Source organism: Syngnathus floridae, chromosome 13, assembly GCF_059516105.1.
Source record: "Syngnathus floridae isolate MCC-2025c chromosome 13, RoL_Sflo_1.0, whole genome shotgun sequence".
NCBI lineage: Eukaryota > Metazoa > Chordata > Actinopteri > Syngnathiformes > Syngnathidae > Syngnathus > Syngnathus floridae.
In genome coordinates, this window is record NC_142425.1 from 11562461 (window position 1) to 11587786 (window position 25326).

The 25326-nt window shown below is 46.5% G+C and overlaps 2 protein-coding genes across 3 annotated transcripts in view; both read left to right on the top strand.

The window, feature by feature from the left end:
- The first annotated feature begins 1358 nt into the window (after positions 1–1358).
- lnx1 (ligand of numb-protein X 1) lies at positions 1359–19976 on the top strand. Of its 2 annotated transcripts, none has more exons than XM_088395124.1 (12): positions 1359–1579; positions 3400–3733; positions 3803–4225; positions 13140–13393; positions 14193–14324; positions 16047–16255; positions 16331–16735; positions 17443–17577; positions 17644–17815; positions 18571–18817; positions 19213–19371; positions 19430–19976. In XM_088395124.1, the coding sequence occupies exons 2-12, from the start codon at positions 3468–3470 to the stop codon at positions 19563–19565; spliced, it is 2538 nt and encodes an 845-aa protein (XP_088251250.1). In that variant the 5' UTR covers positions 1359–1579; positions 3400–3467; the 3' UTR covers positions 19566–19976. The 2 variants fall into 2 exon arrangements, with proteins under 2 accessions (XP_088251250.1, XP_088251251.1); XM_088395125.1 differs by having other exon boundaries at positions 1367–1579; positions 13140–13387.
- Positions 19977–24965: 4989 nt separating this feature from the next.
- scfd2 (sec1 family domain containing 2) overlaps positions 24966–25326 on the top strand; it is a 39408-nt gene continuing 39047 nt past the window's right edge. The window contains exon 1 of the mRNA XM_088393794.1: positions 24966–25263. Within this exon, the coding sequence (XP_088249920.1) occupies positions 25042–25263 (222 nt within the window). The 5' untranslated portion in view covers positions 24966–25041. The remainder of the gene's footprint in view (positions 25264–25326) is intronic.

Below are 25326 nucleotides of genomic sequence, written 5' to 3' on the forward strand. Positions count from 1 at the left end.
AAATGAGGTGAACGTCAATACGATGCGCTAGCAGTATGTTACCATGGTGACAGACGAATTTATTTACCTCGAGTCCTAACATCTGCGCCATGGGAATGACCCCCCAAATTTTAAAAGGATTTTTTTCTGTGGCTAGCTTGCAACGCGATCAAAGCTGCGTTTCCGACACCCCGAGAAATTAGCCGGATTCATCTTCATTTGCAGCCTGTCGTTAACTCTCTCCCGAGGCCTTCCGACCACCGTTGGACGCTTAAAAAACGGATCTCGATATAACCGCCCGTCTCTTCTTGCTGCTTCCGACACTACATCTTACTTAGCATCTGTCCTGTCCCGCGGGTACTTCTTTCTTCGCCGTGGCAGGTGACAAATTGCCAAACAAGTGGCGCTACCCACGCGTGAGAGTGTTCACAAACACCTCGTGCGAAAATTTTGACACTCCTCAAAAGTAGACACCACCAGACTGACAAATCCTTCAATAAAGCCATTAGTACCGAGCGGGAGTGAAATTACCTAGCCTCGTTTATGCAAATTAGATCATATAAGTTTCATTTTTGATCAAAAACAGAAATTTGATATTTTACCCTATCCGTATGTGTTGCATAAAAACTACCACAACACGCCGCTCTGTTGCAGCCATGATTCAGCCCTGTTTGCGTCAATGGCTGACTCACACCTAAATGCTTGTTATGTGTTTCGAGGGTGTCACGACCAGAGAGGGAAAGTACATCTTCAAATAGAATTAGTTGTCAGCTTTACAAAAAAAACCTATTTTTCTAGAGCTACAGAAAATAAAGGCTGGACCATAAGCAGTGAGTATTAATAGGTATAATTAACGCATGTGAGATGTGACAATTGTGCTTTACCTTCAAAATGAAAGCATCATACTGGAGTAAAATCACCAATTTCTAATAAATTTAATAAATAGTCGTATTGTATTATTTTTAAAGACAGTCCCTTGTTTTTGCTTTGACTTGCAGGTTTAGCTTAATGCTAACAAACAATGTAAATCAGCATAGACGGGCTAACAAATAGCATCTGTGTATTACCGTAAGTAGTTCTGAATGTTCAAATAATAAGAGAGAAAGTTGAACTTTTTTTTTTTTAGGTATAAATTACAATGATTTTTCTTTCTAAAAGAAAATGTCTCTATTTATACCTTTTTTGCTATCAAACTATCAAATTTGAAACCACCACAAAATCTTCCTTTTCCTGTTTTCCAAGCTGATCTCTAACCAAAACGTTCACCTCTGTTTCACTTTTTATTTTCCCTCTGTCCCCTGCTGGGTGATCAAGTTTGTCCGGTTTCTCACTAACTCACTTTTTTTTTTCTTTCTTTACAGTATCACTGGCCACACCCCCGTCTGCCCCGCCACTTCCTGCTTCACATTCACCTTGGCCTGTCTCAGGTGAGCGTCATCGCAGGTTGGAGAACTCCCCCGAAGACCAGCACTGCTGGGGTAAAGTTTCCCCACCGACTCGGGCGGACGGGGACAAAGTCCCTCCTTCTGTCCCATTCTTCTACGGTTTAGTGTTACGACATTCTACCTGTCCAGGTGAACTGCACTCTTCATGAAGTCATGTAAGTATTTTTTTTTTTCCTCCACCAACTCAACAACAAGTTTTATTATTCAAGACAAAGTGATTGAAGTTGTTCCAAATGCTTTCTGATTCTGCTTTGCTTTATTCATGTTGACATTGTGCATTTTTGCTACACAATGCTGTGATTGGTCCCTTTAAAGTTCTTGAAAGGTTCACCCAAAACAGTCATTCCTTTACATTCCGTACCTGAATAGACGTGGCTGTGCTTGCTTTGAAATCCTCCCTGAAGCCCTTTTGTATCATTTTAAAGGCTCTAAATTTGGGGACAGGCGCATGCGTTTAAAAAAAGAAAAAAAAAAATGCTGCATCTTCATTTTCATGTTGAGACAAGTCTGGTTTACTGTGTTTGGGAATTAGACAGACTGAGGGCGTTTGGTAAAAAAAAAAAAAAAAAAATCTACCTTCCTGGAATTTTCTATGATTCAACAACGTGCCTGAACAAAAAAGTGACTTGATTGCCTGATGTTAAATTGTTGCGTGGGGTAAATGTTTAGTTTCATGTCCAAGCAGAGCTGCTCGTTCATCCGTCAAACACGCTGCCAAGTTAGCAGGAAAAAAAATGCACTTCAACGGAATTTGGTTTTCTTTTGTATTTCGAAGGCGTTTCCACGTTGATGCTAGCTGCTTACGGCAACTCGTTAGCATCATTTTTCCGCGTTCTTATCTGCTTACTGTGTTTACGTACATCTGAGCATCATTTCACATCACCCTGGGAAATTTCTGGGCACCATAAATACCAACGACTTCTCCAGAACAATGGAAAATTGTACCTCTTAACCACAAAGTACTCGCCGCTGCTATTTTAGCATAGTGAAGTGTGGTTTAATTGCTCTCCACTTTGGTTAACAGTCGAAAAATGGAAATCAGCTGACACGGCATAACACAATGAACTTGTCAGGTCGTTTTAGATCACCACCTCAGATCTAAGAAAAACAAATATGTGGTTGCTTTTTCTCACTTGAGCAGAATACTTGAATGATCTGGGCTGAAATAATGATCCAGACACACAACGAAAGAGGGCAACAGCAAAGCATAAACGTGTACGCTCCTAAACAAAATGAAACATGAGCCTGTCACGCCAAGAGCCTTTCCATCGTTTTTGTTATCAACAAAACAAAACAAAGGTGTGATTACTTAGAGGGCCGAGTTATTGATTAAACGTCGGGAGTTCAAGTTGAACAACCGGTGGGTGTGTGCGCTTTGTGAAGGCATGCGTGTCGCCATGTGCATGTCTCTTATATTTAATAAAATATTTCTTGTTGTGTGTCATCCGTTCCACGGCGACGATTAAACTAAAAATATCTTCATCTGCGGGCTTAAAGCTTTTTAGGTTCAATCTGGACGGGATCCCGTTTGCACATTTGGCAGCAATCGAATCCAAACATGGAAAATCCTATTTGGCCTTTTTACGCGTCATCAAATAAAGCTGTAATTTTGACAGTTTATACATTTCCTGTTGACTGTTGAATGTGTGATGATGACAATGTGGCGCTACAAGTTGGAAACAAGTCCCGAAACCGAACGGCATCCCGTTGTCGAAACCCCATCGAGGTGCCCGTTGCCAAGGTGACGTTTGTCTGACTGAGCCATCTGCTCGTCGCTTGTGTTCTGTATGACGTAAGGCTGAGTAGCAACACAACAGAGAGAATTAGCATGCTAGCTGCGTACATGTTATGAGAAATTTCTGGATGTAAATCCGTTATTATTGATTATTTTATTTTGGGTTATTGGTGTTCACGCTTGGTCCACTTTGGTCAACCACGCAACATTTCATCTTTGATTGATATATTCTTTTTCTAGCTAACTCCGATGCGTCCCACTTCTGTCCGCCTCATCGGATCTAAACGGCGCTTCATCCTCGACTCACAATGGCGGAGGCCTCGGCGCCGCCTCTCGACTTCCCCGTTTGCCAAACGTGCCTGCAGCCGCTGGACCGAGAGTCAGACTCGCCGTGCGGACACACCTACTGTCAGGCGTGTCTCGCCAGCTACTCGTTGGAGAGCAACCTTTGCCCGACGTGCCGCGAGCCCCTGAACTCCAAGGAAGGTAGTCTGCGGATGAACAGAATGCTGGACGACGTGGCTGCGACTCAAGTCCAGAACCCTGGTGACCTGGAGGACCACATGAACAACAGGTTGCAAAATAGGCAAGCTGGCAAGATATGAATCTGGCTTCTAATTCTTTGACTCCGAAACATTTTCAGTGGGCAGCCGGAACCTGCCGGGGCGACGGAGGACGAGCCACCTCCCCTCGATTCAGGCCGTCAGTCGCCACGAGAAGACCTTTGCGCCTCGTGCGGGCACAGCCACCAGCTAGAGGAGAACCACGAGTACACTTATAAAGACGAGGTGGACAACGACCTGATGTGCCACATCTGCCTGCAGCCGCTCATCCGACCGTTGGACACGCCTTGCGGGCACACCTACTGTCAGGAGTGCCTCACTAGCTTCCTGCTGGAGAGCGACTTCTGTCCGGTGTGCCGCGCACCGCTCATGCTGCAGAGCTGCAGGAGGCCCAGCCTGCTGGTCCACAAGCTGCTGGACAAGCTGACTGTGGTTTGCCCCTTCAAGGATCACTGCACTCAAGTCCTGGCCCGATGTGACGTGGAGGACCACATCAAAAGCAGGTAAGGAGGATGAGACTATCACAAGGCTTTTGGAGCAAACATCTAGGGCTCATACATACAAAAAAAACTTGTCCTGCCTTTTCAGCATACTTTTTTTTTTTACTTTACTCTAAATTACCAAATTCTGGCTTCTGTGCCCAAAAGGGAAAACGTTCATCCAAACCAACACAGCCCCCTGTGTTTATCCAACATTAAGAGCACTGTGTTTTGATTTCCTCTCGGTCGGCCCGTGTTTTCATTAACGCTCATTAGCGCTAGGCTAGCCCGAAGGCCTCTGACATGATTAGTGCATCTCAGCAAGATTAGCGCACACGAGCGGCAGAGCCACAGAGGCTCAGACACCGTTTGTCGAAAAAGAAAAAAAAATCTTTTGGTCTTTGTGATTGTTGTTGTTTCTTCCCCTGGGTGGCTCATTTGCATGAAATGGGACCACTTTTTCAAAAGAAGCTCTAAATTTAGAAACGGGGCAAAAAGTTGCGTTGTAATTCGGGATCTTTGATTATTTAAACAAAAGCACGATGTACCTTGAAACGTTTTTGAGAAAGTTTTGGCTACTTTGACAACTTTGAGTGTGGCAATCAGCTAGCGAGTGACAAGCATGGGGTTAGCAGCTAATGCTAGCATGTTTATCTTCTCCTGACACGTTGTGTAGTGGGGGCGACACATTCTCACGGTAACTCGGAATAGGAAGCAATTATAAACCGTTCCTGCGTACGACACCCCCCGCCACACTTCCCACAGTGGGGAGGGGCTGGCAACATGGTCAGGGAGCAATCTGGCAGCGATTCAAATGTTGTCATGGTTGAGACCGCCGTGCCGTGCCGCGCCATCTGGTCGCATTGCTGCTTTCACGCTTGTTGAATCCTGCTCGGTATCAGAGTGTTGATGAATAGTTATTCAAGGCACAAACACATGCAAAATGGACGCCGTCGGTTCTCGCCGCCGGCATTGACGGTTGATCGTGTCGGGACTTGCTTGGAATTCGGGTTCATTTCGTGTTGGCAGTGATGCGCACAGCACCGCAGTCAAGATTCAAGATTCAAGTCGAACACTTAATTAGGGAATCATGTCGTTTGAATCCAAAGAAAAAGCTCAGTCAAAGTCAATCAGTGGGCGAATAGAAGGCCAAATGATGTGTTAGTGAACTGTGATGATTCAATTCAGATCTTATTCACTCAAAGTGATCGTAATATAGCAAGACGGCGGGATGATTATTGCGGCAAAGTAATAATCGGCCGCCGTGGGTGGGAAATTAACAAGGAAATTTCAGACGTGAAACGTTTTGGAGCGTTAATGTAGAAACCTATTAAATGACTCCTCCAGGGACCTCGTCGCTTTCCGCACGCGAAGCGCGTCCCGTTCGCAATTCCCATTTCGCCTGCGGACTCTTCAAATAGGGCAAGAAAACGTCACGTAACCAAAGCACGTCCACGCGGCCTCGTTTATTTACGCAGCATGAGATGGAGCCCGTGTGATATTTCAGATCATTAAAAACAAAATCAGTGTGTTAGCTGACAAAATCCAATTGCTTTAAGTTTCGCAATTAAAATGGCAACTTTAGTAGCAAACTGGGCTCCATTTTCTTTTCAGTTCCATCGCACTATTTTGCTTTACTGGTAAGAAGTCGTTTTTTTGTGTTAACGCCGGACAGCAGCTTCGATTCCGTCTTGTGTTTGACTCCCGCAGGCTCTTTAGCACATCTACTTGATAAAGTAGGCAGGTTCATTCCAACCGTCACACCAATCCGTCGCACAGCGAGTGGTCCATCGATGAGAAGGATCGGAGGGGGGGGGGTGATTTTCTCGTCCCCCCGCTTTCTCTCCTCCCCTTCGTAGGCCAATGCAGAGGTTGTGCACGTGTGTGCGTCGGACTCGATGTCGGTGGATGTGTGTGAGGGAAGAGCCAATGGAAGCAACGTAGCAGGTAGCCCCCCCCCCTCCTCCTGTCTCAATTTGGTCCGCTCCATCTCACCACCAGCACCCTCCCTCCTCCTCATTGGTTTCTGCTGCAGTATAAGTCACAGCCTGCGCTCTTGTCTCCAACACACACACGGGGATGGAGACAAACACACACGAGCACAAATCCTCTTACAACTGGCCGCTGCCCAGAGCAGATTAAACGTGGGAGGGGAGGGGGGGGGCTGCACATCTCCGATTGTAGTCCCAATGTGCCACCTTCCTCTTTTTTCTTCTTCCTGCACTTTGTCTTCTTCCTCCTGTAACCATAGCGGGACCTTCTTCTTTTTCATCTTCTTCTTCTTCCTCCAGCGTCCTCTGGCCGGCTTGAGGCAGAGGAGCAACCTGTCCGGGCTCTGCGGGACGGCAAGGATTCATTCTGGAGAGATACGGGAGATGCGGTGGGGGTTAGCTCGGGGGTGGGGGTCTAGTGTAAAGTAGTGAAGGTGGAAGAGGAAGACGAGGAGGGGGGTGGGCAGGAGGGTGGTTGCGCTGGGGGGTGGTGGGGAGTAGTAGAAGAAAACGAAGAGGGAGCCAGAAGAGCGCGGCGAGGAGCCAGCAGAGCAGGGAAGGGAAGGGAAGGAGGTGACCATGAAGGCTCTGTTGCTGCTGGTTCTGCCTTGGCTCAGCCCGGCCAACTACACTGACAATTTGGGCAACCTGCACATCCTCTATTCCGAGCTGTGAGTACAAAACCCCTCACGCCGTCAAACCATAACATCAACAACACCCCACCTGACCTGCCCCCCCACCCCTCCCATTCCACACCACTCATCCATGATTGTGTGGAAACAATGTGTTTAGCCTCAAATATCCTCCTGGCCATACGTGACGACAAGCAGGGGGGGCGCATATCGTAGACGTCTGCAGCTAGCGCATTGTGCTCTCCAGGACTCTTTGGATGCTGCAGAGAACCACAAAACTGCCAGCCTTGATGTTGCGCTTTTAATCAACACGGCAGCTTAACGAGTTTGGATAACAAAATGCACGTTTGGGTTCCACGCTGATAGAGTGGATAAGATGTCTGGAGATTTGGGCTTTGAAACTTGGCTCTCTGTTTTTGCATGTGTTTCTCTCCGTACTCTTCCTTAAACATTGGCCCCAAAAAAGCTTCATTAAGGACTCCATCCATTAAATGTGACTTTGAATGTTTGTTGACTGTGAATGAGTCCTGCGAATGGCTGGAGAAAAGTCCAAGCTGGACCCAGATTCTCACCCAATCAGCCGGGATGGGCTCCTGAATACTGTTTATGGTCCAGCTTACCTGTGACCCGAATGACGACACACAATATTTAAAAAAATGGAGGATTTATTACAGGGGTGTCAAATTTATTTTTGTCGCGGGCTGCATTGTAGTCATATATCAACCCAAATAAATATTACTTCTAATATACAGTATAGAATACACAACAAACTGATAAATAACTAGTTTTGAAATCGAAGACTAGTAAGAACTGTTCAAATTAAAAAAAAGATGAATAAAAATTGCTAGCAACAGCTCCATTTTTTTTTAAAGTGAAGACAATTTGCAATTTTAGTACTGACACTTAAAGTCAATTCACAATTTGCCTTCGCGGGCCAAATGTAATTACACTGCAGGCCAAAATTGGCCCGCGGGCCAGAGTTTGACACCCCTGATTTATTAGCAAAATTGCTTTTGCTGACAAATCACCTCCAAATTATTTCACCGAATATTAGCAAACTCCTATTAAGGTCTTTTTTGCCCTTGAATGGAAGTCCGGCTGTGTACCCCGCCTGTTTCCGAAGAAGTCCACTCAGTCGACCGTCAGATGACATTAGACGAGAGGGTAGAAGGTCACGTCCTGTGCTTTTTCTCCTCCATCTGCCCGCACATACGCCCGCTTGGCTTCTAATAGTGCCCACTTACTGTATGTGGGTCAGTTGGAGCGCGGAGAGCTTAGGGGCAAATCGTCACAGTCGACGAGGGCAAGCGTCCGCCTCTCGTGACAGCCGCCATCGCTCCATTATGACGGACAAACTCGGACGTCGTGTTTTTCCGGTTGGCCGGAGAGCGTGGTCGCGTTCCATTTTTCTTCGTCTTCCGAGCTGACAGCAATCGTTCCGCCCCGTTAAATAGTCCACTGTTTGTGGATTAGCGCCATCTAGAGGGCTGTGGTTTAATGTAAGTAAACCCCCCCCCCCCAAAAAAAAAAAATCAAAGTGAGTTCTCTCTCCCAACGTCTTCTCCACCCTTCATGCCACATCTGCATGGTGTTTGATCACACTTCAGCCTGGACGCACCCTAACGGGATTAGCAACCCGGAAGGCACGCGCTAGCTACATCCCAACTGTACGAGTCACTGATTTCACGGCAGAAGTTCCGAGTCAAAGGCTCTGAGCACCTCATGACTCAATCGCTCGACTAATTAGACTTTTCGGCCGGGCCCCCGTCTCGTTCTATCCAGACGTATGGACGTCACCCGACATCTCAACTATCCTCAAGTTTGAATCTCACGCAGTTGAGTGGATCGATTCCAGCTCACATAAATGAATCAAAGAATCAAAGTTAATGTCGCTTGCTGACGTAAAACAGACGTGTGCGCACACGCAGGGCATCTGAATCATGCATGCTGCGTTCACTTATTCATGCGGCGAAGTGAGCGACGGGTCAGACGAGGAGTGACGTCGTTTGTACCCTCGTTATGTCACCTCGGTTTAAGCCATCGTTTTGTTTCCGACGCCCCGGCGAGTGGGAAAGGAGAGCCGGGCTCGTCAATAAACTTCTCCGTATTTCCCCCGAAATATCAGCTTCTGAATCATTCGAGGGCTTTTTATCACCCAGATGGCTTAAGAAGGTTAAATCTGTTGACCTCCCAATGCCTGCAAAAGTCGGCCTTTCCTCATCGCTCCTTTTTGGCTCGTCTGCAACGGCGTAAGTGACAAGCGGCGGCCGGCGTTAATCCCTCACGCGAGTCAGCGCCGAGGCTTCGGGGTCAGGGTTGGCCGCCTGGCAGCACGAGGGGGGGTCACTGAGTCACGTGAGGTAGAGATGGAGCCCGAAGTATGGGCCTGAGAGGATTACAACAGTTCAAGTCAGGGAAATTGGCCACGGTTGAGGTGGACAAAAAGAGTACAGTGGATGCTGACAAACGAGTGGATCGGTTCACACAGCGGACTGAGATTCGTGCCATCACCAGGCTTCCAGTGCGATCAGGAGGCCAGCTCCTCTCATGATTGGACATATTGATTGGGCGGGAAAGCCATGACTCAGTTGACCCAGCGCGCCAAATCTGCTCTGCGCCTTGCAAAGAAAAATAGACAGCAGACACTTGTACTGCTTTTTTTGTATTTGGGTCGTGCTGCATCCCGTGCAGCAGATGGGACCGACATGCGGATCCAATCGACACGCCTCCTTCTGATAAACACCTCTCTAATTCGCCATTAACGGGATTACGCCGCCGTTATCGCTCCCGAGAGCCGTTCCGGCGCAACGTTGAACATCTGCTGCATTGCCGAGTCGAAAAAACTAACCTCGGACAAAATTTGGGTTTCAAAAATAGATTTTTCTGCACAGTACTGCGCCATTTTTCTATCTGCATTGGAGTTCCTGTTGGCGGTTTCTCCCATGCAAATTCCTTCTCATTGTTTTTCGCACATTCTTCCGTGAGAAATAGCCGCAGGCGTCCTCTGGGCTGGCAGAGACACCGCAGATGTTTTCCCCCCTTTATTTTATTTATTCACCCCCCCCCCACACTCAGCTTTTTACATGTCAGGTGTCGTTGATGTATTTTCCCAGCGCTTGGGAAAATTGGCTGTCAGAGTCTTAAATTGGCAACGACGTCCGTTGATTTTTTACGATCGATGAATTTGAGACGGGGGAAGCGGCGGAGTGCTCTTAGAGGATTTGCGTGTCGATTTGTTGTCGACGGGCGGCAGACAAAAGACGCAAAGATTTTAACGTGATGACGTGTGGAAAGATAATGTGAAACGTATTCGCTAGAGAGAAACAACAAGCACGATGGCCTTGTGTCAGAAATTGGGACAACATTGGCTGAAGCTTCAAGCAACACAATTCCAATATTTTTCCGATACCAGGACGAGAACAAGTCGCTGATACCGATACCAAGCACCGATACCGATGATACTTTAATATACAAAATGTCCCCCAACAGTTTCCTTAAAATGGCATTAAATTAATGGTAATTGGCTCTCCATCTTCTCTTATTTTATATTTGACTTGTTTCGACAATGATAAACAGTTACGATATTTTCCCGTTTTTAAATTTTACATCTGTAATGGTGGACAGATGAGGGATTTTCTCGTCTTTAAATAACCTTCCAGGCATTCCTGCGGGTTGCGAGAATGCGACTCTTTTGACCCGCCGTCATCTTGACAGCTGCGGTGATGGTTAGTGTATCGTGTGTGTGTGTGGGGGGGGGGTGTTAATTTGCGACATGGTGTCGGTCGTCAGCCAGGGAGCGGAGAGCGAGAGTATGTGGGTTAGTACGGATAATCCATTCGCGCCCCAAAGAGGATTGCAGAATCTCGCAGGCTTTGATGACTTGTGAGCCGGGTGTTTATTTCCCAGCGCAAGAATATGGCAGTTTGTGTCACATCCAGGCACGCCCAAGAGCATTGTGGGTAATTGGGACTGCACTTGGAGACCGGGCGCCGGATATCTTTCGCGCCTCATCCCGTCCTACATCTGAGGAAAGATCCGGGGACGAGGCTGGCCGAGGACGAGGCCGGCCGAGGATACGGCGGCGCTAATAACAAGCATTCACTGAGCCGCCTTGGGGGAGACGAACAATGTTTGTCACGCAGATGTTTTGCGATGTTTATTTTAGTGCGGCCTAACGGAGGGAAAATTAAAATATCTCAAAGTGACTGGCAATCTTCGCCGGCATCCATCCTGCAGCGGCAGACACCATTCAGTCAGTCATGCTTTTCTCGCTAAAATATATATATAAACAAAATGGAGACATCAATATGACTGCTTGAAAGACCCCGTCCCCTGAAGATACAAGACAAAGCTATTAATAAACACATTTTCACTTCAAACAAGCACCAACTGTGCTGTGAAACTGATTTTCCTTGTGAAGTGACACTAAATATATTCTCTTTGCCTGTTCAAGACATATTATGCAAATTTCTTCACACCAGTTTAGCTCATTCCGCGAGCTTTGAAATGAATAAAATTCCGGCCCACCAAAAAGACTTTTTTGTTTTTGCCTTTTTTTGATGAGTAGGAAAAATGTTTTGTAAGAAAATAAAAGAATGTAAGTATATAAATGTAAAACTAGTGTATTTTTCCATAAATACACTATAGTCATGAATTAAGACAGTGGTGGAGCTAATGGGGGTGCCGTGAGGGCACTGGCCTCCCCTGAATTTGAAATATGCTTGGACCTCCAGGTGCCAAGGAAGATTTATGGTTGCCATTTTTTTTTCTGGGATTTTCTTTCTAAAATTTCCATCCATCCCCCATGGGGGACTTAATGAATCTTCAGCAGCATTTTTTGAAGATTTGTTTAGTTTTGCGGACACCCTGCGATATCCATTGCTCCCCCAGGAAAAAAATCCTCGCTCCGCCAGTGACAGAAACACCTCTGCTAAAGACGTTTCCCTGCTGCTTGTGTCCTACGGACCATCGAGACTGCACTGGCCCCCCCCCACACTTTCTCTGAAGTGGATTGACACATTGCTCTATTCAACCACTTTAGCAGGTTAACTTCCATGTTGCCGCAGCGACATGCTTGATGGCATTCAATTTACTAACTGAACGAGCAGGAATAACTCTCGGAAGCAGGCCCCGGCAGTGTTACGTAAGAGTGCGGCGGCTCGATGCGATCGATGGCGACTCAGGAATGGGGGGGGGGGGTCTTTGTGTAAAGCTCCTTCCACCTTGCTGTGTGATCTGTAACTGAAAGTAAAAGATGTCAGTGATATGTAGAGGCAAAGGATCATTTTTCCCCGAGTGAAATTTGGACACAGTCGGGTCAGCCAGTTCTCTGCAGGCCTTCGCTTTGTCTTCTTTTTTATTTTTTTTTTACCCCCCTTTCTTGGGCCCAGAGAATGGATTTTTCTTCTCCGAGGTTGGGTTTGATCCAGCTCATTACGACCCAGTTAATGTCCACGCTGATGGCTCCGCAGAGACGAGTGGAGGGAGGCGAGGCGGAGCTATTTTCTGTCTCGGATGAAAAGTAGATGGAGGGGGAAAATGGATTTACTGGCATTGTGCTACCTGGCTTTGAAAAATCTGTTTACACCGTCGTATTTGTCTTGGTAGTATTTGGGACCCCTAAACTACATAACAAGAAATCTGCTCTTTGTTTTTTTACTGTGATTGTTTTGCACTGAAGGCAATAGTTAGTTTTTTTATACATATTTCTCCTTTAAGTTAGTTAAAAGTAGAGTGGTTACGTAATGATCGTCGAATTTAATTACGTTTTTTTTAAATTGTGTCATTGATGACGTCGTATCCACAGATGTCACTTCCTGTTTCGGTCTTTCTGGTTTGATCGCAAGGCAAATCGTAAAGAGTGGACTTTTGCAAAATGTGTGGTTTATTGGGACATTTGGAAATTGTTAGTTTTTGTAACAATTGTCGGCTATTGTTGAATAAAAAGGACTCAATGACGCCCACTGCTGGCAACTGGATTCAATTACCTTTAATGGCAAACGTGTACCATTTTGCATGGATAAGGTGAATTTCGGCCTCTTGTACAGAGACTGATTATTTTGTATTATCTTATTTCATTAGTTTTTACCAGCTCAATCTTGTCTTCATTGATTAGCGTTTAACTTTTTGAAAATACTGCACGAGAACACCATGCAGTGACCTTTTCAATTCCCCCTCGCGAATTTATTGACTTTTACCCAGAACAACTTCTTGGACACATTATTCATAACAAAAGATTGATGAAAATATCACCCACGCATAATTTGTCCGACATATCGTCTGACACGCCCCCCCCCTCCTTCTTTTTCGATTTAGGTGTAAAGGCGCCTCTCACTATGGACTCTCGGCGGACAGGAAGCGGCGCTCTCAAGAGGGCGAGTGCACCGACAGCACGTCGGAACTCACCATCGCCACGTTGCCCGGCGACGGCCCGGCATCCGCCGCCGTGGCCCTGCTGTCAGACGAGGCGGGTCTGGTCAACCCGGCCTTCGACGCCAGCATGGAAGAACACAGCCAGTCGGGCAGCACCGGCAGCCTGGCGGCCCGCTGCAGCAGCAAGAAGAGTGAGTGTGAGTTACACATCTTGACAAAGTCTTTCATTTCAATTTCAAGGTCCTTTTAGCCATTTCCAGGGGTCTACGATCTTGGTTACAAGCGATCAACTTCGATAAATCACTATTTTGCCCAATAAGCACATGACGTCGTCAGAGAGAATCAAAATCAAAGTTGAAATATAGCCAGTGCTAGCAAGTGACAACATTTCCCACCTGAACGCCGTCAAAAGTCCCCACCCATAACTTGAGCGTTCAGTCACGGGGGACTCCAAATGACGTCGAGCAGCACTTTTCCGTGCGCGTCACCAGCGCTGAGCAAGCTGTCACGGCCAGCAGCCACCGCAGCTTTAAAGAATAATGCGGCTGTCAGGAGCCATCGCATCTCCTCCACTCCGAGCAGGGCGGCGAGGGAGCGGTGAGTGATGTGGGGGGCGGAGAGGTTAGGCTTTTTTTTCTTTTTAAAGTTTTTCTTAAACTTTTGAAAAATTATACTAAGCCAAATAATGTGTCATCAAAGTTCCAAGACCTACGTCAGATTTGAAGCCCAAACATCTCAGAGTTGGGTGACCATCAACATGGGGATGAGGATGTTATCGTTACGCAAGCAAAGCACAAATCGAGTCGGCTAATTACAAATGTGTATTTTTGGAACCTCCACAATGTATCCTCCAAGGGTTTGAAATCTATTTCAGGATTTGTGGTTAACCAATCAGGTGCAAACCTCTGCAGCTCCTTTGCAGACATGTCCGGGCATGTTGTCTCCTGGTGTCTATAAAGTCCCACTCAGCCTCACTCTTCAAACTGCCTTTTCCAGTGCGGAGTCGTTCTTTCCGGAGGCTCAACCGGGCGTTCAGCGTCCTGCGGAGGACCAAGAGCGGCACTGCCGTCAACCATGAGACCTTGGAAGAACGGGACAATGCCAGGAATTCCAACGTGCCACCAGGAGGTACGACATAACGAGGATTACCTTTTGGAATCTTTTTTCTTGTTATGCAGCAATGGATACGATTTAATCCCATTCCTCAGGCCTTTTTGGATTTTATTACACTTTCATATTGCGTGTGGCCACTTTGGGTCACTTATGGAGATTGCCAGAAATGTTTGTTTACATTCTTGTACTGACTGTACAAGTTTTTTTTTGTATGAAATAGTTGTACATATAATATATACAAACACGGTTGAAGTTGTTTAGTGCCACTCTTACTTGTTGGCTGTCAAAACTAAACATAAAGCAAACAAAAACAAAAAAAACAGCATAATCAGAAATGCCACTAACGGTGGAGCAACACATGTAGACACACAATCTAACCAGACTCACATGCATATTATTATTAAAATCAAATTAAACGTGTCTTTTGGAAACTGAGAATCTCCCACGACATTGTACAGACAAAATTTCCTCACCATTGGTAAAGTAAATGTGCTGAAACATTTATATTAGGAAAGCTATTATGAAAACAAAAAGCCAGTCGAGGTGACCACAACTGGCCAGCTAAGAGCCCAGAGGGAGAACTGCCTCATGTGCACTTTACGATTCCCCGAAGTGTATTTGTGACGCTCCCCCAGCTGAAACAAGGACGGTGACACGGCTCCGAGCCCAAGCAGATGTTCCTTTTAATAATTCAGCTGCACGTTGCGTAAGAGTTGGTCGCGGGAGGCGAAATCAGGACGTGGGGGAGAGCGTTCGCCCGAGGCGCTTTCGGACAGCCGCGGGATCTGGCGCAGAAACGTCTTCCTTTGTCAGTTACTTTGACGGAATGGCACCGGGGAGGAAGCCACGTGCTACCTGCTGGACCCATTAGCCTTTGCTGATAATTAACTTGAAATGGGACATGTGTAGACAGAGCGACACGGTGGACAAGTGGTCAGAACGTCTGCCTCGTGGCCGATATAGTACCGTGCGCTAACCATCTTGAAGCAATACGCTCTCAAAATATTGACTCTGGAAACGGCAAAAGCGTAACACGACCGAGGGGGAACGGACAACATGCCGCGGAGGGACCAGAAGACATTTTTCATCTCTAAACAATAACTAAAAGCAGGGATGCATCATTTTGGTGGTCGTGGCGGCGGGCCAAAATCCACTCCTGTCACGCCGAGTTGTCTCAATTGGATAAAACTAACAATTCATTTTTTTTGGGATGCAGTGAAGCCCAGTTTTTTTAGGAATTTCCAAAATCAAGAAAATGACATCACTCGCAGAGGCTGAGCTGCACTGTTTTTGTTATCGCAATATGTTCCTTGTGGGAACCTAAAATACAAGATTGAAAAAAGATGAATAATGATGATGAATACATTTCGAAATTGCAGCGCTGCACGCACAGCGAAATGAAGGATGTCTTTTTTTTTTTTCCCCAATCAGTGCTTGGAAAAGGCTCCATTTTGCAGCAACAACAACACTGGCGTGTAACAGCGGCGGAGATTTGTAGTTGGAGCTCGTTCCCAAGCACATTGCGTACAGATGTAGGTGACTAATTGCACAAACATCAAGCGAGGACAACAGGCCAAGCGCCTTTTTGCTTTTTCTTGGCTCGTAGCGTTTTGTTTGAGTAACCTGAGGGAGTCGAGACAGCTGCTCCGCCATCTTCTCAAACTTCTCTCCTGTTTAACTTGGCTTTTTATTTCTTTGCAAAGTACAGCTGCACTCAAACTTTTCTTCCTCCCTCAGTGTTGGCTCTGCCTCAGCTCCACCACTTGATCCCCGACGGGGAAGTGACCAGTATCAAAATCACGCGGGCGGATCCGACCGACCCGCTCGCCATCAGCATCGTCGGCGGCAACGAGACGCCGCTGGTGCGCATCCTCATTCAAGACATCTACAGGGAGGGGGTCATCGCCCGAGATGGCCGACTGCTCCCCGGGGACATGATCCTCAAGGTATCACCGTTATTTTCATAATCGAGAGATTCATTGAAAATAACGACGGTATCATACGTTTGATGATTTTATCAGGTGAACGGCATCGACATTAGCAACGTGTCCCACTGCTACGCCGTGGCCACCCTCAAGCAGCCGTGCCAGCTCCTGCGCCTCACCATCCTCCGGGAACAGCACCACCGCTACCGCCACCGGCACATGGGCGGCGTCGCCGGGGGCCACCCGTCGCACGGGCCGCCGCATCAGCACCCCTTCCGGGACGACAACGTTCACGTGGTGCTGAGCAAAAGCGCGCCTGACGAGCAGCTGGGCATCAAGCTGGTGCGGCGGCCCGAGGAGCCCGGCCTCTACATCTTTGACCTGCTGGATGGCGGCCTGGCGGCGCGTGACGGACAGCTGTGGGTCGGAGACCGCGTGCTGGCCATCAATGGACACGATCTGCGTTACGGCGCTCCGGAACATGCTGCTCTGCTCATACAGGTTGGTGAAGGGAACATGAATTTGTAGGTGCTGCTGTTTTGGTTAGCAATGTGATTAAAATAGTGTTAAAAATTAATTAGACCTTCTATCAATTAAGTTTTTGATGGGGGGAAAAAAAGGAAGGTGTTTATTTGCTCAACTGGGAATTGAACAATGGCAGTATTGTTCTGTTTGCAAGCAGTATGAAAGGCCTCTGCCAGTTGTCGTTTCTTGCCAAATGGCGGTTAATTGCCGTTAAGTTGTTCAGGGTCTTCGGGCCTGAAGTTCTGACTGACTGGCTCTACCGGGTACTCCCTATTGGTCTTCCCGAGCTGGCACTTTCTGACAGATTAACAGCCAGCGGCCCTGAAATTAAATCAGGCCAATTAAGGCAATAATGGGCTCGGGTCTGGCTTATTAAGGAACCGAGCACTGTGCTGCAGAGACTAGGGCGACTCTCGGAGGAGGTAACGAGACAGAAAGAGTCCGTTAGTCGTCAGGCAAAAGTGTGAATAAGTGCGTGGGAGGTCACCAGATGGCAAATGCAAATTAGGGTAGAGTCGATCAAAAAATATATCTGGAAGGATGAAAATAATAAGGGTTTTCATCATAACCTTTTAGCTTAATGCTAACATGTAATGCAAACCCTCATAGATGAGCTAACGGAAATTAGCCCGGATGAAGTGTTCCACCGAAGCATCATTACAAAGCTTACGTGCTTTCGCCAGGCGAGCGAGGAAGGCGTCCACTTCGTCGTGTCCCGCCAGGTCTGCTTGCCCACGCCCGACATCCTCCAAGAAGCTCCATGGGCCCTGGACGGCCCCCCGCCGTATTCCCCGGTGGACATTGAGCAGACACTGCTGGTCAGCTCACACTCAAATACAATATCTAAACGTGAATGTGGACTTGATGGATTGTGAATCTCGTAGGACCAGAAGCCCGCCTGCTACGAGAAAACGGTGACGCTGAGCAAGGAGCCGTACGACTCGCTGGGCATGGCCGTCGCCGGTGGCATGTCGAGCCGCGGGTGGGACCTGCCCATCTACGTCACCAACGTGGACCCCGACGGAGTTGTCGGCCAGGAGGGTTCCATACGCAAAGGTAACATGAGGCTCCACCATTTTGTGAGCCGTACCGTCAGTCTGCGATGAACATAATAATCTAAAAAAAAAAAACATTCAATGTTGTGCTCTGTCTGGCACAATTTAATTGCAGCAGGCACTGCTGGTGGATTTGTGCCGTGTACCGATTGGCGAACACGCGTTTAATTATGAAAGTTAATCGTGCGGCGGCGGCGGTTCAGCGATCTGCAAATTATCTCCAACCCCAAGAAAGCGTTAGCATTAGCGTAGTACCAGGAAGGAATGGAACCGGCCAAGGAATCACTGTAAAACACGGGCGAGGGAGATTTTGCTGACTCGGCTCTCTTTAATGCATATTAAGCATGTCATTGAGCCTGTGTGTGAATCTCTCTTTATGGGATGATGACATTTGCTTTTTCACCCTCCTTTTTTTTTTTTTATATATTTTTTGGGTGGAAGGAAATCCTAATAATTATCATCTCAAGACTAACTCCATTCGTCCAACCGTTGCTTTACAAATGCATGACATGATTAAGCCAAGCCGAAAGCTACTTTTTCTTGCATTTTAAACTAAACGCGTCAATCTCACCCACAATTTAACAGAAGGCTGAATAAATATTCATGATGGCATTTGCATATGCTCGCACAGCAATTGTCCTTTGGCTGGCGGCTCGAAAGCACCTTTTGCTCTTTTCAAACGCACAGGTGGCGCTCGTGTTATATTTATTTAATATTTCATAGAGCTCGGCCTTCCCCTCGTCTTCCCCCCCGCAGGCGATATCTTGCTCAACGTGAACGGCGTGGACCTGACGGGGGTGACGCGGAGCGAAGCCGTGGCGAATCTGAAGAACACCTCCTCGCCCGTGGTGCTCAAAGTCCTGGAGATGCGACCCCCCGACGAGGGTCTGCCAGAGGGCGAGCTGCCGCCTTGCCTGGCGTCCTCGCCCGACAGCAGCTCCAAGAGCCCGCTGCCCAACAACGACTACTCCCCGCTGTGGGTGTCGTGGCTGCAGCTGCCCAGGTTTGTCATTGCAGAAGTTGTCATTGCAGAAGTTGATAAAAGTCAAAAAACGGCCATTCTACGGAGGATAAAGAATGTATGACTATGAGTACTTACTACATTTATTGCTAAACATTTGTCTTCATGGCTCAAATGGATAAAACAGCATAAATGCTAATTAGCATTAAGCTAGCAGGCCCTACATATACATGTGTTTAGTTACAATGCTAACATGAGGGACTAACGGGAAAAGCAAAAATCCATCAAACCCCATCGACTCGCACCTCAAATTAAAGGCAACAACAAAGGCTGTCCGACTCCGATATTATTATGCCAATACGTCCACGTGTGATGACACAATGTCCCCAAAAATGTCCATTCAAAGACAGCGTCCCGCCCTCGGCTTTATCCCGCAGGCACTTGTACAGCTGCAAGGACATCGTGCTGCGACGGAGCATGTCGGGCAGCCTGGGGTTCAGCATCGTGGGGGGCCAGGAGGAAGTCAACTGCAACCAGTACTTTTTTATACGCTCTATCGTCAAAGGCACGCCAGCCTACAACGACGGCGGGATAAGGTAAGACCGGCGTAGGGATTTTCGCCGTCCGATTATTTACCCACGTGTCCGTTTGTAGGTGCGGCGACATCTTGCTGGAGGTGAACGGGAAGAGTACGTGGGGCATGACCCACATGGCGTTGGTACGTCTCCTCAAGGAACTACGGGGAAGGATCACGTTGACCATCGTGTCGTGGCCGGGAAGCCTGATGTGAACGGACGTTTGAGACTGGACTTTTTTTTTGTCTCTGGGAACGAGGACACAGAACGCTTGAGGTTCTACTGTAAATGTCAGGTGTGTATAAAAAAAAAAATACAGAATGAAGCACTTGTACTACATCCGTTGATCACGTTGCCAAGTAGTCGTCTGTGTCGTTTGACTCGTTTCTTTCAGATTCAAAGGAAAAAAAAAGTGATGCTATTTAAATACCATGATTAGGTGACTTTGTGGAGGCCTTACTCATTTTTCTTACTTTGAAGAGATTTCAGAAAAATGACTCGGTTGCTGCGTATCCGTCGGAGGCCGTCCGCCGTGGTTGTTTGTGTTCCGCTTCGGCCCGTCTCGTATAACTGATATCGGTACACTCGGTTCAATGGTCAATAAAAAGACATTGAGAAAAACACAACGTGGGCACATCCGCTCACTTGATCTTCGATTCCTTTCTCTTCTGACGCCACCTCGCCGGGAAACGATTTCCAGGTAAAGGATGTTCTTTTCCTCCCTCTGCTTTCCATCCTGTCTCTCATCCCATCCGACTGTCTCTTGATGTTAACAAGCGGCCGTTCCCCCCCTGTCAAACGCTAAATATGGCCCACCACTGCGCCAGGAGAACCTGCTGTTCCTAATATACCGGTGGACATGTTGCACACGTGTGTATCGGGTGAAAGTAAAAAGGAAATGATTCATAAAAACAGAAGAGAAAGTCCTTGACGGAAGAGAAAACATGAGCGCATGTTCTCTCAAGTTCTGAAGCGCTCCGGCCTTGGGCTCGGTCTACTCGCTGACCTCCAGCATGTGTAAATCCAAAGTGACACGTCGACGAGGGCGGGATGGACTCCTCCGCCGTTGATAAAGAGCAAAGCGGAGACGCTCGGTCGTCTATCCGCCTTATTTGGACATTTGCGGTGACGCGGACGAGGGGAAACCCGGAGCAAGGACACAAAACGTAAACAGGAGAACTTAGAAATGTGGTTGTTTACGTTAAAGAACCGTACTAATTATCCCTCCTGTGACATCTTTGATCATAACTCCCGTGACGACCCTGCTTTTGAATAATTCATCATTTTTATTCATTCTATAAACATTTTGATCTCTAAATTGAACTTGATTTGACATTTTAAAGCTTCCATTGTATTAAATATCTTTTTTTAAGACTCTTCAACATCTTAAATCTCAATCTCTCCATAAAAACAATCCCATAAATAAATCTCGATTTTAAATCTTTGGCTAAGACGTTTTGTGACGTTTAACGCGGTCTGTCGAGCAGCTGTGGCTGTCTGATCGTGAAAGCAATCTTGAGTCGGGGTCTATTCCGGGCTCATTCGATCCATGCACGCTGGCGCTTAGCCCTCACACACAACATTCGGAAGACCCAAAGAGAACAATGCGAGCGGGAGTGCAGGAAAAATGGTGCTGGCATCACAAATCGCTATTCCTGCTCTTAAATTTTACAAACTGCTCCCGTTTGAGGCTGACTGAAGACATGTGGGCAGGAAATGACTGACTTGCAAAATGTATACTAAGTTCTCAGAATAACTTCATATCATATCCTACACGTACAGAGCTAAAAAAATATAGCTTTGCCGTAAATTAGGTCAAATAAAATTGTAATTCTGACATCATTACTGTGTGTACTCTTTCAGCATCACCCTTAAAATATAAATCACATTTTCAAGCCAAGGTTTTCATTGAAAGCCTCATTTGACTTTTTATCTGCGAGCGGCAGTGTTTGCAATATGCCTTTCGTTTGAGGAACCGCCAGAAGAAAGCAAGCGGGAGCGAGCCAACATACAAACAGATGAATCAAGAGAGCATAACAAAGCTCGCTGGTGTTTGAAGTGACTGGCCCCGTGTCAAAGGATCTCCAGCTGGATGGATGGATGGATAAGACTTTGGAGTCAACTCCAGGTGAAGTCCAGCTCCGCTAATGGAATGCTTCCCAGCGCATGTCGAGGTGAGTCCCATCACAAGCGAACCAATTTATCCTTGTATCTTACAAAACAGGAACTGTACAGTCTACATGCTGTTTTTTTCCCTTAGTACAAAGGGCCATTTTGCAAAAAAAATAATAATAATACATCCAAGGATGGCACAAAATTGCTAAACAACAACCTGGCATGACAGTTAAGTGAAAGAACTCATTTTGCTCACTTAAAATGTTAATATTTCTCCTGCTTGTCATTTGAAATCAGCTAAAAATTAGAGCAAGTGCAGCTATGTCTGCCATCTAGTGGTGACTGGTGATATTACACCCCCCTCAACAACAACAACAAAAAATCATCCACTGTCCATTCACATCCACATTTTAAAGTGCTTGTTCTAATGCGGCATGACGCTCTTGTGGGTCGAACGAGGGGAAGTGAGAGACCAGTGTGCGTGCCAAACACACAAGATATTTATAGATTGTTCTTTCCTCCATCCTAATGTCACCCATTACATGTGTGTGTGTCCTACATTTTACTTCACACATACACAACTGTATGTACCGTGGAGGTAATGTGTTCTCCTCTCCTGCCGTGACGAATGAAAGTGATCTTGGCTATTTTTAGCAAAGTTTTGTGTTGCTATCGGTGTGTGTTACATATTTAAGCCTTGGCTGAGTTTCACATTGACAATCATGCCAGTGATGATCACAATCCATTATTATCTATATTTCAAAAGCGGTATCGGTACTCGGTATCGGTTGTGTTTGTCTTTTCCGCGCATTTGCTCTGCACAATTTCTCCAACATGACATTTCCTTCCTCCACCGTTTCCACTGTCGTCTTTTTGTAAAGTTAACTCACTTCTACTCGCTTCTGGTTTCCATCCCTCTAGGCCGAAAAGGTGTATTCATGTCTCTTTTCATGTGCAGCTCATATGTTGTCTTTGGAGTCCCTTAGGGGTGATCGCATTAAATTCGAAGGGTTCAAAAGGCCTCCTTGGAGAACCTCCCTTGGGTCATATCATGCATGCAGCTGCAAAAATGACTGATTTGCAATTCGGGGTGCACAAGCTGCAATGTCATAATAAACAATTGTGTGCTGGACGGGGCTTGTATGTCTTCCTGAGTCCAGGTGTGCTGGCGCCAATCCACGGACGATCCAGGAAAGCTTCACATCTTTATCTTCAAAAGATCCCCAAATAGAAGCTCTATTTTTATCTCACGCGAGCCTCCTTCACCCTCTGTTAGTCGCCATGTTGCCAGCAGGTGAAGCCGTGCCAAGAGGCCGCTAAATACGCCTCAACTGCCAAACATCCAGCAGAAGGCTCTTTTTAAAAGGCTTTTACGCCGCTTTTATCCATAACGCTCCATTTTTCTTGAAGTTATAGTGCCTGCCTCGTGATAAAAATAGGACCCTGCTTGCAAGAAGAAAAAAAAAGCGCTGACGGTGTCGTTTTGGCCGGGAGAAATGTGCTGAACAGGCCCGCCATGGGGACCTCGCCAGAAGCAAAAGAAAAGGAGAGGCAAATTGCTTTTTTAGTCTGATGTTTTTGTTTGGGTGTTTGGTGAAGAGGACACGTGTCATACTAATTGCAGAACCCCTCCGAGACCCGGAACCACAGTCTTGATAGGCATAAATTAGTCTGATCGGATCGGCGACGTTGTTTATTAGCTACGAGCTATTTTTAAAGTCACTTTCAATGAAAGCCTCAAACGAGGTGCTCACACTGAGTCTGCGACAGCGGCGTCCACCTCACGCCCGCGTGAAATCCATCAAGTCCATTTCCAAGCGTGAAGCAGTTGTATGAGAGCCAAGAAGCCACGCAAGCACATTTGGTTTGCAATTAGCCCTAAGCAGTTTGTGCTCTCATACGATGCAAAGCATGCAACTTTGTGGCCCTCATCAAACATTCACTGCAAGAGCACCACAGGTAGGAAACAATTACTCACGCTAGCCGCAGCGTCTGGGGATCTTTGAAGTTTTTCCCTTTAAGACTGACACGTAAAACAAAAGTGAATTAAATATTGTGGACATAAACAGCAAAATATATATATGTACTTTAGCTTTATGCTAACAGATAGTGCCAAACGTTGGGCTAATGAAAATCGACATGTTTTGCATTTTTATTTTTGGACTCTTACAATCCATTTCGAGAGTTTTAAATTTTGCAATTCACCACTGAACCGCGATTATGCTCTAGCGTGGCCGAAAAACTGCTGCGACCTCCCCCCTTTCTAGCTAAGGGGTCTTCGTGGAAAGAAAAAGAAAAGAGAGGGGATGGCATCCAGATGTGTTTATGCCTTCAAAGGAGGCTCCGTGTGTGTGCATGTGCGATTGTGTCGCAACATGGGCATTAATAAAAAAAAAACAAATCAGGGCCATTTATAGAACATTTGACTCACTCAATGGGAAAATTCAATGGGATTCTGGGAAATGTGTTTACTACAATCTTAAGTAAGAAAATATGCAAGATTATTTTGTACGTTTTTTTTTTTTGGGACGGATAGAAAACAGGACACGTCCTAATCTCGCTCGCTTTGTCGTCCACTTTGACAACTCCCGTGGCTCCATTAACTCATTTTATACACCTTAACTGGGTCATTTTGGCTCGTCTCCACCAAACAGGCTCTTTATAGTCATCACATTCACACCCCCACTAAGCATGTTCACACACACGCACAGATGGGACACTAACCCCTTTCTGTCATGAGGAGTTAGTCAAGAGTAGGAGATAAAAATAATTCCACTGGTACCTCCATGTTTGAGTCAACAGACTAATTATTTTTGTTTTCCAAATACGACTGATTTTATGTCTTGGAAAAATTTGAGCTGTGATTGTGAACAGTGAACTTCATAAAAAATCTTGCAAGTGCGTTCTTCAAGCTTGTTTGTGGTCACTCCCAACGTCACATGAGCAAAAACATACATCGGTGACCTTTGCAATGCGAGCCCGAGGGCACTTTGATTTCACTTGACAGTGGAGGGCGGCACGGGATCAAAATGGCAGTGTTGTAAGCTTGATGCAAACTGAAGACTGGCTTCATATGCCTAATTCTGATTTGACCAACCCCATTATTAATCAGAATCGCAAAGATGGAAAGCTGCTTTTGTTTTCTCCTATGGTCTGATAATGTCCGAATGCATCACGGCTCAAAGGCACTCACATTCAGTTGGAAGTATTAAATGTTAATGGAATGAGGATTTAACGGGACTTGAATTAGCTCCTATTATTTCACGCATGATTACTTTAAGCATTAGATGCATTTGCCAGGGCTGCAGTTACTCACATATACTGCAACTATAATGAGCATTAATGTGAAATAAACCTACTTACAAAAGAAGAAAGAGTTAATTGTGAATGAAGCCCTTTTACCTTCCATCTATTCATCTTGCTGTTGCGTAATGCCACATCACTATGGCAACGTTGCTCTTCGGCTGTGACGTATAATATACGCGACGCGGTACTGACACGTCATCAACGTGTTTGTTTTTTTGCCGGGCTGAGTTGTCATTAGCTCAGCTGCCGACTGACTGTTTTGTGGGCAAAATGGTGACTCCGGAGGCGGTATGGCAATTCCCGGTTCAAATGTGGGACCGGGTTCTGTCCAAGGTGAACCGGGCGGTTGTTTTCATGGACGACCCCTCCGCGGAAGTCCTCCACTGGACCGTTGGTGGTGCCGCCGCGTTGTTCGACGCCGGAGCCCGAAACGTGAAGCAGTTCTCCAGCTTCGAATCGTGTAGCGAGGACGAGCCCAAGGCGGTGTTTGTGGTGAGCAAAAATAGCCCCAAAATATATAAATACATTTTAAAAAAAGCAAATTGTTGACCAGGA

What these genes read in the sequence shown, in the direction of transcription:
- lnx1 (XM_088395124.1), top strand. Translation starts at nt 3,468, where the DNA reads ATGGCGGAGGCCTCGGCGCCGCCTCTCGACTTCCCCGTTTGCCAAACG. An exon ending in CAGCAGCAAGAAGAGTGAGT is followed by an intron (nt 13,394 to 14,192) that starts GTGAGTTACACA and finishes TGCCTTTTCCAG; the next exon opens with TGCGGAGTCGTTCTTTCCGG. An exon ending in CCGGGGACATGATCCTCAAG is followed by an intron (nt 16,256 to 16,330) that starts GTATCACCGTTA and finishes TGATTTTATCAG; the next exon opens with GTGAACGGCATCGACATTAG.